This window comes from Syngnathus acus, chromosome 14 (genome assembly GCF_901709675.1).
Source record: "Syngnathus acus chromosome 14, fSynAcu1.2, whole genome shotgun sequence".
In the NCBI taxonomy this organism is placed as follows: Eukaryota; Metazoa; Chordata; class Actinopteri; order Syngnathiformes; family Syngnathidae; genus Syngnathus; species Syngnathus acus.
The window spans coordinates 7,540,348-7,558,958 of NC_051099.1; the positions used below are offsets into that span (position 1 = coordinate 7,540,348).

Genomic DNA, 18,611 nt, shown 5'->3' on the forward strand with positions numbered 1-18,611 from the left:
CCAGTAAACGAATATCCGATTGGCTAAAATAGAATGGGCGTCTCCCTTACTGTAAGTGGATTTGAGGGCTTGGAAGGAAAACAAGGACATCAGTCAGCGTTACCTCGTCGTTGAAGGTATGGAATTTAGCATTTCAAGTTTATGGAGTGTACTCAACAAACATTATAATCGAATTCAACATCGAACAAATTTAATCCAACAGGTTGGCAAACAGTTTGTTAATTGGTTGAAGCAAATGAACCCGACCAAGTAGCAACTAACTACGACCAACTAACTCACGTTAAGATCCATATTGTTTATCTGATCTAAACTACCCAAGTAATATGTTTAGCTACTAGTAAACACAACTGGCAACAACACTGCCGATTGTTCTTAATAGATATTGCGATCGCTAACAATAATCGTTGACGAGTTAGCTTAGCTATAGTGTTAGCATTAGCTTGTTCACTAGTGGCAACGTTAACCATAAATGACCGTAAAGACATTTTTATTCGAGTCTGGCAGTGCCGCTCATGTGACGATGTATTGTTGTAATCGAGTCATTGACATCGTACTGCTCAAACGGCAGTTTTCTTTCCTCATAAACAAGTTAGCTAACTCATATGTACACTTTTCCTTTTCACGCGTTACAGTCACTTCCCTTGCGTTTACACCACGTTGTATTGCGCCACTGAAAGGTAAAAACTTTAATTAGGTTATGTTGGGGTCACTTTGTTGCGTTTCGACTACATGAGTCATTTTGATTGATCTTGGATTTTGCACTTTTGAGGCAAGACACCAGGCAGGTATTTATAGCTTCAATTAGCCTACATTTAGACTTAGAATTATATTAAGAAAAATATGACATTTCAGGGTGAGATGATCTGAGGGGCTGCCAATCTGCATGGACTTATTAGTATCTACCAACAAATAAAAACACATCTGCTTTATCATGGAAATGTGTCTACCTGTCAGAATTTATAATTCCAGGATAAGTGACTGTTCATAGTGTCGAATAAATACCTTAAATTCGTTTCAAACCAGGATAAACGACTGTTCATAGTGTCGAAGGAATACCTTAAATTAGTTGCATTCAGGTAAATTAAGGCAATGAATATGGGTCACACTTTCAATATTAACATTTGCATCGATTCACTCTTGTCAAATCTTGTCTTCATGACTTTTTTTTTTTTTTTCTTCTTAATATGTTGGTTGAAATTATTTTGTTTTGATTAGGAAGGTGAGGCCTGGCAAGGGTATGGAGCACCCTGTGCACAAAGGGGACGCAATGCCCATTGGACTGCATGACAGGTAATGTACGATCCAATTACACAACTAGCACCAAGTGATAGTTGTTGAACTTTGAGAGAATTTAAACACCCTCAGTCAAGGCGGATGCAATCGATTTATCACACCAGATTGAAGACAGAGTCGCACATTTAGTGCAGCGGTTACATGGTCTGGCCTGGCCTGACCTGGCCGTGTGTCCTGGCTGTAAGTCTGTCATACCATCTGGAGAAAAGCTTTCATGTGGAATCAGAGGTGTTAATCAGGTAATACCTTATTAGCAGTTAAGATGCTGTACTAGAGGATTGTGCTTAAGAGGCACAACTGCAAGTATTGAACAAATAGTGTGAATTGAATTTCCACTGTAATATGATAATATAATATTTTAGCCCACACAACTCTTGTATAGTAGCATTATATTGTCAAGAAGTGGTTGATTACTTTGTTTTCTGTCGGGATGCTAATATGGAGTTTCATTTTTTTGTTCCATTTTAATGGGAAAGTGGAGTGTTGGTTCATGTTGACCAAAATGTGTATGGACTGCTGATCTTCGATTGTTGTGCAACCTTCTCGTCACCAGAGTTGTAAAAGGCATCCACGGCGTGCATGTGAAAAGTTCAGAGCTTTGTAGTATTACAGCGGGCTATATTTAGCTGATGGTCAGTGTATGACTTCTGGAATAAGTGAGGGGATGACAGATGGGGCGGCAAAGTTTTTCCTGACCTGGCGACAGTGGAATAATTGCGGACATCCAATGCGCTGCCTTCAGCTCTGCAGATGTCTCGTGTGTAGTAAGTGGACAAGCACGTGTGATGTGAGTTTCTCAAATGTGGAGCGTTAATGAAGAAGCGCAGGACATATTGTCATTAAATATTCATATTTTAGTTAAGCAGTATTCTGGTTATAATTCAGCTGCCCGGCTGACCATTGGTCATCATGCCACAACATATTTACGGCACAGTCAGAAGTTCCACTGTATTATCACTGTGTTATTATATACAATAAAATAGCTGAGTCCAAAGCAACCAAGCAATTGCTCGAAATAACTCCTCAAAAATACCCTAGCGGTAATCACAACTGCGCTAACAAGGTGGCACTGTTGCTTAGCTACACTTGACGAACCCTCGCAAGGCTGTGCTCAAGCGCCTTCCCCCTCCTACCACGAGACAGTCGCTTATGCAGCGAGGCGAGCAGTCGCGCTGGATGCAATCTATTGGCTTCTTGGCGCTGCCGCTAATGTCACAACCCTGCCTGCCTGTAGCCGGCACTGCCTCCACCCGTGTATTTCTGTCGCCGCGTCCCGCTCTCCCCCTCCCCCTTAAACAGTGTGGGCAGGAGTGGCATGGAAGACTGCATTGAGACGCTTCGCATGGAAATGCTCTTTGCTGTCGGTATTGCTCCAGCACCATTCTGGTGACAACAACATGCCGTTGAAATGGAAAAGCGGTTCTCCCGTCAGCTGGAAATTCCCAGTGCCGGTTCTTAAGACGTCCCGGTCCTCACCGCTTTCACCTGCTTACATGTGAGTAATAGCATTCATACATCGCGGATGTGGATTTGAGGGACCTTTTTGTTTGTTTCCCACTTTAAAATCATTAAGATACCTTTTGGAACGTTTGACGCTCTCATTTCTGGTTCCACTTTTGTGTTCCGATTGGGGGTTGTTCCGTTTAAAGAGATTAGCCTTGTCCGGCATCGTTTGCTGTTTCTCTGGCATGCTGCTTTTGGAAAGACTCAATTTGCCGCTTGTCTGGGGCACCACAAGCACCACGTCCAAGACTTTTGCCGTCTCCCTGTGGCTCTGTTTATTTGGAAATAGGAACTCTGGCTTGGGAGGAGTCTGCCTTTGTCAGGATGTCTGGCTTGCCCTGGTTTAGAAGCTATTGTCATCTGCTACTGTTCTAGAGGGGGGGAGGGTCGACCAGAAGGTCTTCACACAACCTTTAGCCATCCTCGCTTTTTGCCTTCTTTTCATCAGCTCTTCACTGATGGTCTTGTTCATCATGGTTTAGGGTGGAAAAGAGTGCAAATGTGGGTGTGGGTTGAAATAATTTGAGGGCAAGCCTCTTGGGTAATTGTATTGGCTTTTTTTTTTTCTTCCGCTCAAGTGGATTTATGCAATCGTCAATTATTGCGCAGATTTACTTTGCAGATCCTTAGGAGCTTACTTTGGTGATCTTCACGAAATGTAGCATTGCTGTATAATTTTTCATTAGAATCAGCAGTGGAGCATCTTGAGGCTTGACAGATATGCACACATTTTCTGTCACTTGATTGTTGATGAATGTTGGCACTTGATTTATACTTCAAAAATATCACAATTCCTCTCCCCTAATTTTAATACAGTTGACTTGTCTTCTTCAGATGTTTGTGACACACACATGGAGGAAGACCGCAATAACCCCCGTCATTGGAACGCTTTGTGTAAACGGCCGTGCACAAGTAGTTGTGACCATCGAGGTCTCCACCCAGGTCCTTTTCCATCCCCACCCAGATTTCTTAACCCAGTCTGTAGATCAAACATCCTGCCCTGCCGCACATCGTCATCATCAATCTCCCTCTACAATACGTTTAACAGCAAATCTGTCTGTCGTGCCTTATTTTTTCTTTTTTGCAGTTTTTTTCCTCAGCAGTGCACATTGAAGACTTTCGAGAGATTTTAGTAGTTCTCTGGTCAGACCGAGTTTTTAGTGGACGGCATGCTGCATGAGAGCACAATGAGGACTCGTCAAGAGCACAGGAGTAGCTGAGGATGGCGTTTGCGTGTCTTGTTGTGCGCGTACGCTGGCAAGGGAAGCGCATCAAGCTCTGAGGCTCCGCCTCCCTCTCTCTCACCACACCGCTTGCTATTTTCAAACATGTCTATTGTAAGCTGTGTTTTTGGGTAGCTTGATATCGGGCCCCCAATTATAGGTTAGTCTGTGGTCAGGCAAACGTCGCTTTTGCTCGGTTCTTTATTCCGGAGCCCTTGAGGCTTCAGTGGTATTTATAACTGCATGCTGCTGGGCTAAAGGTTATATCCACAGCGAAGGTTTTGAATATATATGGACTTATTTTGTACTGCTAACGCAGGCAAATGAAATTATTGTACGATACAGAACGGTTTTACACTTGACAGATTTCCCGCAAGACATGTTTCAAGTGTCTTTCAGGCAGCCGTCCGTCTCTTGCGCTCATGTGATGAATTTGGCACTCATTCAAGCAAACGGTTCAGGGAGTGTGAGAGCTGCTTCGATACCAACCTGGGTTGTTTGATCTCTTAATCAAACAGCAAGATCCGCGTTCCAAAAATAATCATGTTGTCGATTTGACAGCTGACATCACACTCAAGAGCTGAAGAATAGTTTTTTTTATTTTTTTTTTATTTAAATCAATTTCACTTTGAATCTCACTTCTACTGGAAAAAATAGAGCACATTTTCATGGCTACAGATACAGGCAGATTAATTACTAGTTGCATTTTTTTGGGGGGCAGATGTGGAACTTGAAATGGAATTGAACTAATAAAACCATCTTCCACAACAAATAGCTGCCTGGTTACAAAGCTCGCTTGTTTGAAAAACTTCTTTATTTTCCAGTTTTTTTTACCTGAAAAGATGGCTCTTTCTTTTATCAGTGCAACAATTAAAAAATAAATAAATGACTGTGACATCTCCAGGCTGCTGTTATGCACCGCTAAAAGTTGTAGTAGCACATTGTCCAAAAACAAAATTGCCATTTCTGTTGTGGTTGTGGTACAGTGACATGTCTTCATATCCATTCCTAAAAATGTGAAGTATCTCTAAGCAAGTACTATTTCAGTCGCCTTGTGTCTTTTTTTAGTTGTACGCATCTTGTTCTGGGTTGTCTCCCTTCCGCAGCATCCGTCGGGTTGATTTAGCATTTTGTTGCATGTTGACAGATTGTTTACGCCACCCACACGTGAGCCTTTTCCCCCACTTATCTCTTTGTAGGTCGTTTTAGTTTCTTAGTGGGATGAATTGTCTCGATTCAAGATGATTGTTATGATGATGTACATCTTGATATAAATCTGCCCCATGTGTGCATGTAAAGGTCATCAGTCACCCTTTTATGTCAGTAATATATTTTTTAATGTATAGAAAGAGACAGGTGTTAAGAAGTAGTTGTTTGACTGCATTCTCCTACTGCCTTTGCATTATTGCTATTCTGAGCGAGGATTGATCGAAGATGAATTCCTCTGTGGTGGAAGGTATGCGCGAATGTGTGGCTAGAGATGTTGCGTTAGTTTTAAAAAGCGCTCTAGTCGTCAATAAAATGTACAAATGTTCTTTTGAAAAATGACTTTAGATGTGATTGCGTTTGAAAAATGACTTTAGATGTGATTAAGTCTTAGTCAAACGATTTGGAGGGCTATGGTTTTGCTTAGTGTCATTGTTGCATCTCCTAGATCGCTCTTAAGACTACAGTGATCCCTCGCTACTTCGCGTTTCGTTTATCGCGGCTTCACTACATCGCGGGATTTTTTTTTCCCAAATTAAAAAAACATTTAAAAGTCAAAATAAAACTTCTAAATTGAGGAAACGTGTCTAACCTTTAGGACAATGTAGTATTGCTCCAAATGTTCGTTTACATTCCTTTAGAAGTCCGTTTTCGCGTGTTAGCACGCTCGCGAATTAGCATATTTCCGCAAAATCGTTAGCCTGCCCAGTACTTCTTGTTGGTGACCGTATTTCGCGGATTTCACTTATTGCGGGTGGTTTTTGGAACCAATTATCAGTGATAAACGAGGGATTACTGTATTTTGCCTGTTTGCGTTTCTGCCCTTGAACAAACGTGAGGCATTCATCCAAAGCATTTTCAATGACATTCTTCCAGAAATGGCTTCCAATCTAAAATAAATGATTTCATGACGTTTCTATTGGTTAGCTAAGAGCGCAAAGCTATTCTTATAAATCTTTCAAGAGCCACTGTCATCTCGTGCAAAAGCCAAGTTGACTTTAGCTTCTTAAACTGTCACTGGTGGAAGGATGTTTTTAAGCTTTCCACCGACATGAAGGGGATTTGATAGACTGCCGCGTTCATTCCCTCCTTACTCATTTCTTCATTCCCCTTGACACCTTTTAGTGGTTTCTTTGACTTCCAACTTTTTTCTAATCCTATATAAGGGTTGCTTGGGACGTACAAATTCCCATTCGCTGTTCCCATATAGTAAAAAATGTTCATAAGAATAAAGAGCCCACCCACTAATAAACGCCAGTTGAGTAAATAAATGTCCCGCTTGCCGCTATTTGAGCCAATATGGCAAAGCTTAATTGCATCAATGAGTAGAGATCAACTTTACTTTGGTGAGATTCCGTCTCTCATGTTGGATGCTGTAGCTGTTGTCTCCTTTGTTTCGTTCCGGCAGCCACCAACACTCCTTTGTGGTGTGGACAAACCACTCTCTCCTCGCTGCCTGTCCGCCTTACCACCTGACAGGGTAAATGTAAATCCTGCCTCCTTCCTGTGATTGTGCTCACTGTGCATTTGAAACAGTGGTGATGTCAAATCCTGCTAGTTGTATCACCATCCTGTGTGACCCTTCACCTTCATTTCAAGAAACAAAACAATTCAACTGAGTCGTGGTAGAAGATGTGACATGTTTGCTGTGTTTTTTTTTTCTTTTGCTTTCAACAAAGTCCCATTAGCTTTCCTGTTCCATAGTTTTGTAAAAATGTAAAACAAGTGGCAACCAGCTCAGTTGTTTATCCATCACGTGCCCATCATAAAATGACTTTTTGATATTACCAATTTTGCACATACAGCGGAGCCGTTAAGGTTGAACACCAATGTATTAAAAAGTTTAGGAAGCAATGGAATCTTTATTTACTAGTAATACAAAGATTAAGCAGCCTTTGTGGTGTATTTTTTCCCCCTGAAAAATCTTTGGTAATTTCCACAATTTGTGACCTTTATTGTCTTCAGCCTTTGAGGTTCTGCTGTCTTAGCATTATAATTCCTATTAGACTGTGTTTGATAGCGATCCTTGACTTTCTTAATCATGAGTGTTGTATAAATGTTTATTTTCATCACTTTTAGGAGCTCTGTAACATTGCCTTTGGAATTAATGTCATATCTGTCACTTGTTTGTTGTTAAAGTTAGCGGCTTAAAATCTGAAATCCCAATTTAATTGTGTTCTTCCATTTTATGTATTCTATCAGCCAAAGTCTGCTAATTGAACACGAGGGTGAGCTACGACATCGTTGTGAATAGCATATTATGAAACATTTAGTAATAGCCTTCAGAAGCTTTCTACGTTTTACTAAATGGTAAAATCACCTAAATGTCCCCATTGGCTTCGGGGCCGAGAGCCTGTGGGAGGCAGATTTACTACTATGCTGTGCCAAACACTATTTTATCAAAATCAGGCCAAGCAACATTTAACGTGTGGGGGGTACCCTTGACAATTCTATCATCTTATCCTATCTAGTGCAGGGTAGCTGTAATATTTTCAAGCCTTTTATTCACCAAATAAATCTGCACGTAAGGGAGATAGAAGGTCCACAAGTGTAAAGGATTCATTCCCTCTGGTGATAAACTGAATTCTTCATTGCCTGTCTGTTTATAGGCGATTGATATCATCGCACACTAGCGGTATTTTGTTTTTTTTCCATCAAGTCCGAATCAAATCACAACCAAGTGTAAATGATTGTTGCCTTCAAATGTTTCTGCTTCTGTGTACTGTCATGTAATTCTAAAAAAAAAAAAAAACAATTATTATGAACGTTATATTGATGATTTCCAGTTTTGAATCCTACGAACAAATAGAAGTGATTGTCTCCAGAAACATTCTCTCTTAATTCTAAAATGTACTTAATTGTGGTCCGGTGGTTTAATCATTTTCTTTGTGCATAGCACAGCTCTGCACTTTGCACTCATTAGTTTCTTGCCTGAGTCTAGACACAAAAATGTCACTACGCATTAAAAGAGAGTGCAATCAAGAAGCCTCCGGAGAGCAGCTCCAAAGCCAAGAAAGGAAAATGTCACATAAGTCATATGAAGATGTTCACTATATTTTTGTTGTATTTTTTCTTTCTTCACAAAGCTGCTTTTCTGTAGTGCAGCACTCGTTTGCGCGTACTGATGTCACGTTCCTGGCCCTGAGGTGGCGCACAGTTTATTACAGGCTGCAATGCAGATGCCCTGAATGGTGCACATGTTGAAACGGCATTTTGGTAATATAGACAAGAGGCAACTTGGTCATTCAAGATTTACCCGCTTCTTCATTTAGAGGTCACAAATACATAATGTATGCTCAGCACATTTTCTAATTTGAAATGGTTCATCCCCTATAAATGTTTTAATTTTTCTTTTTATTTGGCTCGTTCTATTTTATTGCTGTGATCTTTTATGTCCAAGACTAAAGGTCAGCCAAAAGGTTATCGGCACATCAAAAGGAATCTCATCCTGTGTACAATGAACTTTCTTCAATCAAAACTGTTTTTGATCCGTACTGGGCACCACGTGAAACATTGCTGAAGGTCATCTTCATCTTCCTCTTCTTCTCACAATATCTGTCATGTCTGGCCAGTTTTGGGCATTAAGTTAAGATATTGATTTCCAAAGAGGAAATTCAGAAACTGCTGACAAACCGGCGAGCATAAGTCTTTGCTATTTCAGTTTCTATTAGTAATCATAAACAAGAATGGATTGTTTTTCATTGTTCTCCTTTTGTTAACGGTCTGTTCATTTATCTCCCTTGAATAAATTGGTCATGAGTCGGGATGAATCGATTTTGCAGTTTACTGTGTCCGCTCATTCCTGCAGTGGAAGGAAAAGGGTAAATTATCCCTGAGCGAGCAGACGGCGCTGAGTTTCGAGCCTCAAGCAGAAATGGCTGACATCTGATTGAAAATGCTTCAATTGAAATAAAAAGAATTTGAAAGCTTGAATACAGTATAGGCAGCTTAACTTTAGGAATAAGTCTCCTGAATATTAAAAAAATCAAATTATTTTCATTGCAGTTCCACTGTAATTGTGTTAATACATTTTGTGGTGTCTTGCATGCATGAAAAGCCATTTTGCTGTTTACAATGTCTTAATGTTCAGAAATACTGTGCATAGGGTGTTTTTTTATTCAAATTAAAATTGTTGATGGTGCTAATATTGAGATCATTTTACTCCCTCAGCGTCAACTTCCATGCAGTGTGGTGAAATTCAGGCTTTTGTATTCCAAGCTGTTCAGCATTGAGTTGAACTGGCCTCTACTCTGTGGAAATCCAGGTGACCCAAGTCAAAGCGAATTGTCTTTCTCTTCACAGATCCCTCGTGGAGGACGACGACACTCACATGAAAGTGGCTCTGGGCTACGGTGATATGGGCGTCTGTGCTCACCTTCAGGCATCAAAGACTGTAAACACACGTTTTTTCACAAGCAACACACACAGCTCAGTGGTTCTTCAGGTGAGAGCTCAATTCAATCCCAGCTTTAACCTTGAAATGTAAACACCATTTTTTTCTACAGTTTAAGAAGCGTATTGTGTGAAATATTTTTTTAATGGGAATTGTTAAGTTTACAAGGGTTCACTGTGTTTTGGAGTATGCAGGGATGGTTTATTGAGTCATTTTTTTGCAGGGATTCGACCAGCTTCGAATAGAGGGACTGCTATGCGATGTCACTCTTGTCGCTGGCGATGGCGACGAAGCCTTCCCCGTTCATCGAGCAATGATGGCCTCTTCCTCAGACTATTTCAAAGCCATGTTCACAGGTGGGTCCCAAATGACTCTGAATATTTGCTCCTCCTGTGCGATTCTGGTATAATTTATGCATCGATGATTCATTCAATGGCTGCTAAATAATTTTTTTTTTTAATTATTCATGAATGCATTCATGCTTTGACACAGTACCTTGTGAGAATCTGTATGCCAAGCCATTAAGAATAAGCTACGATAAGGCCCTTGATGCAGAATTATATGTATATACCGAATGATTTCACAAAATATTAATACCAAATGTTTTTTTGACACTTGGATGCATGTATAAACCCAAATTCTGTGGAATTGAATTTGTTGCTATCCTGAAACAGCAGACAGCATGGATCCAGCTGCTCACAGGCCTGTCAGTTAAAGAAGCTTATGTATTAGTTGCGTCCTCTTTTTGCATAGTCTCCGCTTTGCTCCGATGCAGGTGGAATGAAAGAACAGGATTTAATGTGCATCAAGCTCCACGGAGTCAACCGAATAGGCCTGAAGAAGATCATCGACTTCATCTACACAGCCAAGTTGTCCCTCAACATGGAGAATCTGCAAGACACGCTAGAGGCGGCCAGCTTCTTACAAATCCTTCCGGTGTTGGATTTCTGCAAGGTCTTTCTTATATCTGGGGTAAGCGAACGTGTGCGTACACAATGCTTTATATTTTTACCAATTCTACAGTGCATTATTATCAAAGCCTTTTTTTCTTCATCTGCCTATCTAGATAGTCAAACTGGCTTTTTGTTGTCAACACAGGCACATATTCATTGTAGATCCTTTCTTGATCTCGCTTTGCAGGTTTCCCTTGACAACTGTGTGGAGGTGGGCCGCATCGCTAACACGTATAACCTCACAGAGGTGGACAAATATGTCAACAATTTCATCCTGAAAAACTTCCCTTCACTTTTGGGAACCGGCGAGTTTGTCAAGCTGCCTTTTGAGCGCTTGGCGTTTGTGCTGTCCAGCAACAGCTTGAAACACTGCACTGAATTGGACCTCTTCAAGGCGGCTTGCCGCTGGCTGCGCTACGAAGATAGTCGCATGGACTACGCCTCCAAGCTCATGAAGAACATCCGCTTCCCCCTCATGAACCCGCAGGAGCTCATCAATCACGTGCAGACGGTGGACTTCATGCGCACAGACAACACGTGCGTCAACCTTCTCCTAGAAGCTAGCAACTACCAAATGATGCCCTATATGCAGCCCGTCATGCAGTCGGAACGGACAGCCATCCGCTCGGACAGCGCCCACCTGGTCACGCTGGGCGGCGTCCTGCGGCAGCAGCTCGTGGTGAGCAAGGAACTGCGTCTCTTTGACGAGAAGGCGCACGAATGGAAAGCGCTGGCCCCCATGGACGCGCCTCGCTACCAACACGGCATCGCCGTCATTGGCAACTTCCTTTACGTGGTGGGCGGCCAAAGCAACTATGACACCAAAGGCAAGACGGCGGTGGACACCGTGTTCCGCTACGACCCTCGCTACAACAAGTGGATGCAGGTGGCATGCCTTAATGAGAAGCGTACCTTCTTCCACCTCAGTGCACTCAAGGGACACCTCTACGCTGTTGGTGGAAGGAACGCGGCTGGGGAGCTCGGTGAGTTCCCCCTCGTTGCACAAATTTAGACACTAGAATAAAAAGGACTTCTCTTGGAAAGAACGTTAAGACACACTGAGGCAATAATTAGAATTCTATATTGGTTTTTGCTACGGATGGGCGCATTCCGATACTAGGTATCAGTACTGAGACCAGGCTTATTTCAAGCTATTAGTACTTGCGACAGAGCCTCTTTATGATCACAAACTTATAATAGGAAGAATATAAAATTGCCATGATTTTGATTTAAGACATTGTTACAGGTAGGCAAAGTAATTAGAGCACGGTGAGGTTTCCTTTTTTATTGGTGCTCATCAGCCAGGCTCGTGATCTTTTTCCAACAAAGCAATTGCCAAAGCTAAACTCGATCCCTTTTTCTTCTTCTTGCCTCTTTTCTTAATCCCCAGAGATTATTAGGACTAATCGGCCTCCAAAGAACACTTGTCGCTTGCCGATCCAATTACTGGGTTTTGTCCCCAGTGTTTTGAGCCAGATCTGAAGGTCACCAAAATACTGTGGCTCGCAATTCATTACTGCCAGTTGTCCCTCGACTGCCCACTGGTTCCATTAAGATTTGTGAGGGGCAAAAACCTGCAGGCTATTAAGGTCACACTAATCACAATGGGTCTTTTTTATCTGATAACGTGAAAGCATGCCGGTGGAAATAATGTTCTGGTGTAAATCCCCAATATTTAAGTGTCTTTTCCAGATTGTTGCCGACTTTATGAAAACATCCTTGGAACCGAAATGATTTTGCAGTCGTATTATCTTCCAATTTCTTGTTTGCTCCCTGCTGATATGGTTTTTCGGATGCTCCTCTGGTGTTGTTTCAGCTCCCACGCTGAGACGCTCCAAGGTCTCATTTGCTGCTGTTTGTCCTCCTTAGTTGTCTGACTCTTGACCTACTTTATACTAATACGTTTTCTTCCCCCGCTTTGGTCGCCTTTAAGCTACTGTGGAGTGCTACAACCCAAGGACAAATGAATGGACGTATGTTGCCAAAATGAATGAGCCGCACTATGGACATGCCGGGACGGTGTACGGCGGCTATATGTATATTTCAGGTAAGTTGCAACCATTTACTTTGTAGGAAAGCACGTGCAAAAAGCAAATTCATTTTTTTGTATGATGTGTTATTTCTACTGACTGAGATGTCACAAAATAGCTTTTCAAATATACACGGTGGTCCAAATTGGTTTTTTTTGTTTTGTTTTTGTTTTTACCATCACCAATTATATTTGCTTCTATAATTGTGTTTTTAAGAACCTGCTTTAAGAGGTTCTTGGCACGCCAGGGACAGCAGCAGCTTCAAGTCTCTCCTTGCCGCTTCTCAGTGGCTTTATAACACCTGCTCTTTTAATACAATGCATTTGCCTGACAGAAGCTTTCCTTAATATGTCTTTATCCGAATGAAGCCATTTCCTCTCGCAGTCCATTGTTTATTTTAACAGTATGATGATTTTCTAAAAATGTCAGTGTTTTAATACTGTTGGTAAGACATAGTCCTTGCTTTGCAACACCAAACGAACTTTCTTTACCCCCAGTTATTCATGAAAACTAGAAAAACATAAAATAACCTCCTTTAGCAATTTTAGTTTGTTTAGCTAATTAGCTAAGCTAATTTATCTAAGCTAATTATCCAACCTGTCTGAGATTTTAATCAGAGATTTAAATATACAGAAGACAAACTTGTTCTGCAGGAAATTATACAATTTCACTTTATTGGTAGAAAAACAACTATTTGATCTTTCTTCAATTCCTGCACAATTCAACAAGCCCAAATTTCACATTAATTAAATTTGTGAGTAGATTGAGACCAGATCATTCACCACCATGTCAGTATATCTCCTTTTTGTAAAAAAAAAAATGTTTCTGATGCCGAATATGTTCTTTGACTCAACAAAGTCAGCATTCATACATGACCAAATTAACCGCACCAGTTTGTTTTTAACCAAATCAAAAGTTGTTTATGTGCAAGTGTGAACACATCCAAAGCCTCTCACACCCGTAGTTGTTCACTTCATGGGATTGAAAACAGCATATCCCGCGCTATGGAGATGAGTCCTCGTTTCTCCCTGTGTGACTAATCCTGAGCAAATTTCTACAACGGAAGTGGAGGGGAGACAGGGGGGTGATAACCGGATGAAGTCTGTGTGGGAGGTGTCACATGGAAGATCCTGTGTGTTAATCCGTACTGGCTGCAGGTACTGTGGATACTGTGTTCTTACAGCAACATACATGATTTATGGACGACATTTTTTGAAATCCTTTAAATTCACTCTACCTGAAATACTTAAGAGGTTCTATCTTAAAGACATACAGCTCATCCCCACACTTGATTAATTCAAATACTGCACAGTATTTTGTTTGTCATTAGAATTGTCCGAGCACCTTAAGTGGTGTGGAAGCCCACTCTCAATCTGTCCTAAATTTTCCACTTCATCAAACAATGAAACAATGAATAACACAGTGGTCACAGGACCACTAATCCGCTTTTAGCTGGGTACCTCTCGTTGGCTGGAGCCCACAGGGTTGCATTGCTTACACCTTTGCTTCTGATACGTTGAAGCTTCATGTTTAGTGTAGCTGGATAAAAATAAAGATGCAGAGCATCAGGGGGATGGTAATGTTGCTGCACATCGCCGATTGTGTTTTTTTGGGATGAGGAACAAACTGGATTTTAGGCAGCACAGTGGAGTGGAGATCTTAGTTGTGCAGGTGCATGTGGTGTGATGATGAGGATTTGGTTCAAGAGCTTGAAAATCACCTTAGATTTCAAGGACTGATTCTAGAAAAGTGTTTGAGGTGGTGCAGGTATTTGAATGCTCAAGGCTAGGTAAATGGCCAATTAGAGGAATTTTGTTACACTGAGGCCCCGCAGCACCTTTGAGGTCTCGGGTGCGGGAGGCTGATTAGAGCCGCTGGGCAAGGTGATCCACACTGAAGTGCACTTTTGTGTTGGTATGTCACAGCGGATCAGCTCCCGTTGTATGGCCGCGCCTCTCAGCTGTCTGAAGGTATTCTTTCAGCTGGATGAACCTGACACATGCGCTCAGCCCACGGAGCGTCACAGCTCAAGTGGCGTGGCGCCGTTCAAGATGCGAGTAGTGGAGCAGCGAGAGCCGCGGCACCTCTCAATCGCAGCCCCGCCGTTCCGAGATGTTTTTTTTCCACTCAGTGACCACTCAGGCTCCAGTGGCTAAACTAACTTGCCTCAAATGACCGGTTTTAGTCAGATTTAACATTGTATGGAGTTCTTCATGAATCGATTGTATAAAATGCCTTTTGCTTGTTGTAGGTTACCCAAGGTTAAGTGTTGGCTCTCACACAACACGCCTCCAGCAAGCAGTGGGCTGACTGAGGACTGTGCGAAGGCTGACTGTGCAGCACTTATATATCAAATCTGCCATTCTGGTGTAGAGTCTTTTATTTATTGCAAGATCTCACAGGTTTCAGCCTCATAGCCTAAAATTGAACCTGACAATGTAAAAAAATTGTTTACGCTTGTGGGAAGACAGGTGAAAGATGAGTTCATCTGAAAGGAAAAGAAAAATGCATCAGTTAACCCTGACTGGATTTCCCCCCCCCCCCAATGAGAGGTGTGGGTTTGTTATTCCACAACTTCCCACTCCTTTCTAACTAGAAGTTAGAAAGCATACAACAGTGCACTTGGCAATGATAACAAATTTATCATTTTTTGTCTGTTTATGGCAGGATTTACCATGATTTTATTTTGATTATTACTATGTAGTACTCCCTCCCGTAAATTGGCAATCTCGTATCAGTCTGTTTTTTTTTAAAATCAGATATTAAAAGGTAAATATTAAAAATACAATAATCCATTCTTTTTATTTTCCTTTTTTATTAGAGTTTGAAAGTGGAAAGGCTGAATGATAGCTGTATTTCTCCCCAGTGCCCTCACTGTGTGGGCCGGTTTTTGAAAGAAAGTCTGACTTGATCACTTGAGTAGGCACCACATTGCATGGCCGAAAAGGCGGCTCGAGAGTCTTCAATAGAGCTAGCACGCGATCTGTGGGCAGCATCCAAAGTGTTTTTTTTCTTCTTTTTTTTATGCTGTTGATTCACCACAAGTCTTTGCTGCTCTCGCTCCGAGTCTCTCCGCCTGGGGGGGATGCGAATGGGACGGGGATGGGCTGGCTTCTACCCAAATGCATGCTGGGATTGTGTTCCTCTTTATTTTAAGCCTTCCCTGTAGACATGTCCTGTTTTTTTTTTTTCTTTCCTCCCCACTTTGCTTCAGCTTTGTGCGTCTCGACGTCGACAGTCTGTTTTGTGCGTGTTTGCTTGAGCACGGTGCAGCTCTCACTTGCTTTTGTAGTCTCGAGCTCACCGGAGAGTAAATGCCAAATGACGAGTTTTTTTCATCTGCTTGCACAACACAAAAGAGAGCGAATGAGTGAGATTGGCCCATCTCATCCATTACACATTGCTCCTCTGCGGTTGGCATGGAGGTTAATTAGCCCTCTCTTCTCGCTATAGGCGGCATCACGCACGACACCTTTCAGAAGGAGCTGATGTGCTTTGACCCGGATGCAGACAAATGGACTCAGAAGGCACCCATGACCACCGTGCGCGGGCTCCACTGCATGTGCACGGTGGGCGACCGCCTCTACGTAATCGGCGGGAACCACTTCCGGGGCACGAGCGACTACGACGACGTGCTCAGCTGCGAGTACTACTCCCCCGCACTGGACTTATGGACTCCAATCGCCGCCATGTTGCGAGGCCAGAGCGACGTGGGCGTGGCCGTGTTTGAGAATAAGATCTACGTGGTGGGCGGATACTCGTGGAACAATCGCTGCATGGTGGAAATAGTTCAGAAGTACGACCCCGAGAAAGACGAGTGGCACAAAGTGTTTGACTTACCCGAGTCGCTCGGCGGGATTCGAGCCTGCACGCTCACCGTGTTCCCGCCTGACGAGATGTCAGGCTCGCCATCCAGAGAGTCGCCACTTTCAGCCCCTTGATGAGTGATTGGGGGGGAGCCCTGTTTTGGTCACACCCCCATAACCCTTAACTCCCCAAAAAACATATATAGACATTGTTTGCACTTCCCTTTTGGACTAAGTCAGTACTGCGTCCCTCGGTCCTACAGTTCCTCAAGCGGTTAAACCTACACACCGCTACACGAAAGGCGAGCAATTTCCACCCTTGTGTTGCATACTCGGTTCGTATCGTGTCATGAAGTACCTTGACGTGAAAAGGGACTTTGCAAATCAACTTTTCTACCTGAATTTGCCGCCTGTCGTACGTCTCCAGGCGCGTTGCGGAGGAAAAGGTTACCAGGACAAGCTCAGGGCTCGGACCAGGCCCGCCTAAAAAGCACTCCTTCGGTTTTACTTTCCTGCGATTGCTACTAAACTGTCAACAAAGTGGTGTTTTCTAAATTTAATAAAGTTTTCAAAGTAAGTAGACAATCGTGGTATCATTAGCGGTAAAGGGTTTACATGTTGAGTTTCTTCACTGTGATTGATTGGAAAACTTTCCCAGTGACACCTGTCAGCTGCAGATTGTTTACCACTGGTATAAACAATCCGCTGAGCGGCGATACCTGGAAACTGGCTCTCTCCCTCTGCTGGCACCGTGACAGATGGAAACCTCGCCCAGTCTGCCCACCTGCTTCCCGCCGATTAAATCCTTAATAGCAACATATGGTGTCCGAGACGAGCACTTCACGCTGTTACCAGGAACAAAAGGTTTGTGTAATCATGAGGTGAGTTTGGTCCAAACCGTTATATCCTCATTATACTCTCATTACGGCACATTACTGTCCTGCCTCTGATTTCACTTCATTTGGGGCCTGTTGTGCTCTGAATAGATTGCCACAAAATTAGGTACACCTGAACTAGCTACACCACAGGTGTCAAACTGAAGGCCCGGGGGACAGATGTGGCCCTCCACATCGCTTTATGGCTCACTAAACTGTCAGTTGAAGGGACAGTTGTGTGTAATAATATGATGGCGTGACTATACATTATTGTTTTCACAGCCAGCGGCCCTCTGAGGAAAATCATGACGTGGCCCCTGCTGAAAATTACTGTGGTTCGAAAGCCCTGATCTACAATATCAATCAGGTAACCATTTAATCCTTAATCGCATCGATTCCCAACTAATGTGCTGTGATCAGGAAAAAGTTTAATTAAACGGCAACTAAAAATGAGGGGGGGAAAAATGACCCCCCCTCCTGGCCACTCTAGTAGCGCTCCTGAGTCTCACAAAAATGATGCCTTAATGAATATATGAATTATAATAAAAGCTCAATGCAAGGTCACTACAAAAAAAAAGACTGAAAAACATAAATTTCTGCTTTTTATCAGAAATCTTTAAGGGAATGCATGGATACTTTCAAAGAAAACCTCTTCATTTGAACTGCCTGAGTTGGAACTGCACAGTCACAGTCTGTAGAGTTCCACCAAATCCCAAAGTTTGTGCAAGCCAGTGTCAATATTGCATGATGCTGCCTGTTTTTTTAATGAACAATGCGCCCTCAGGAGAGAAGACAAAGAAAACTAGATCAAGCAAGAAAAAAAAGAAAAAAAAACACGTCCTCCCTGGTCTCATCTTCCTTTCATCATCTTTACTACCTGCGCTTCTTGGTGAATTTCATCACCACTGGTGGCCTGTCTTATCAAGTGACGAGATGTACGTGTGTGTCTACATCGTAACACACAGTTGGCGCGCCACGTTTTCTGTAATGCAGCCAGGAAGTGACCCAGATTGTCCAGCCTGCTGGGTGTGTTTACATGCAAGCGCCCTGATGACATTGTCAGTCAGGAGGCATATCTCGGCAGCAGCGGAGGGGGAGGGGGACCGAGCACGATGGCGGTGGCTCTTACTGTAACTAAAGCTCCGACCTCCCCTATCATGATGAAACACTCCGCAGAGATGCAGATCCTCGTTGTCTTCTGACTGTGTGCACAACCGTGTTAATGGCTATTGATCCCAGCGGATGGCAGACGGCCAAAATATCCCAATGCTACTCCCGTCGCATAATTGTATTCATTTCCTTTATGCACTCAATCCACAAGCTGTCCGC

The 18,611-nt window shown here is 42.7% G+C and overlaps 1 protein-coding gene across 7 annotated transcripts; it reads left to right on the top strand.

Moving 5' to 3' along the window:
- Positions 1 to 23: 23 nt before the first annotated feature.
- Positions 24 to 16,989, top strand: klhl13 (kelch-like family member 13). 7 transcript variants are annotated; one of them, XM_037270386.1, is made up of 9 exons: positions 24 to 116; positions 1,216 to 1,290; positions 6,634 to 6,705; positions 9,528 to 9,669; positions 9,842 to 9,974; positions 10,394 to 10,602; positions 10,759 to 11,554; positions 12,505 to 12,618; positions 16,055 to 16,989. In XM_037270386.1, exons 2-9 carry the CDS (start codon positions 1,238 to 1,240, stop codon positions 16,540 to 16,542), a joined length of 2,007 nt encoding a protein of 668 aa, XP_037126281.1. In that variant the 5' UTR covers positions 24 to 116; positions 1,216 to 1,237; the 3' UTR covers positions 16,543 to 16,989. The 7 variants fall into 7 exon arrangements, with proteins under 7 accessions (XP_037126281.1, XP_037126285.1, XP_037126283.1 ...); XM_037270390.1 differs by lacking the exon at positions 6,634 to 6,705; XM_037270388.1 differs by lacking the exons at positions 24 to 116; positions 6,634 to 6,705 and adding an exon at positions 1,398 to 1,532 and having other exon boundaries at positions 1,221 to 1,290.
- The last annotated feature ends 1,622 nt before the right edge of the window (positions 16,990 to 18,611 follow it).

Excerpts from the sequence above, each read along its gene's own strand:
- klhl13 (XM_037270385.1), top strand. The coding sequence starts at position 2,691 with ATGCCGTTGAAATGGAAAAGCGGTTCTCCCGTCAGCTGGAAATTCCCA. Across the intron at positions 2,789-6,633 it reads CCGCTTTCACCTGCTTACAT|CCACCAACACTCCTTTGTGG; the intron begins GTGAGTAATAGC and ends TCGTTCCGGCAG. Across the intron at positions 12,619-16,054 it reads CGGCTATATGTATATTTCAG|GCGGCATCACGCACGACACC; the intron begins GTAAGTTGCAAC and ends TTCTCGCTATAG.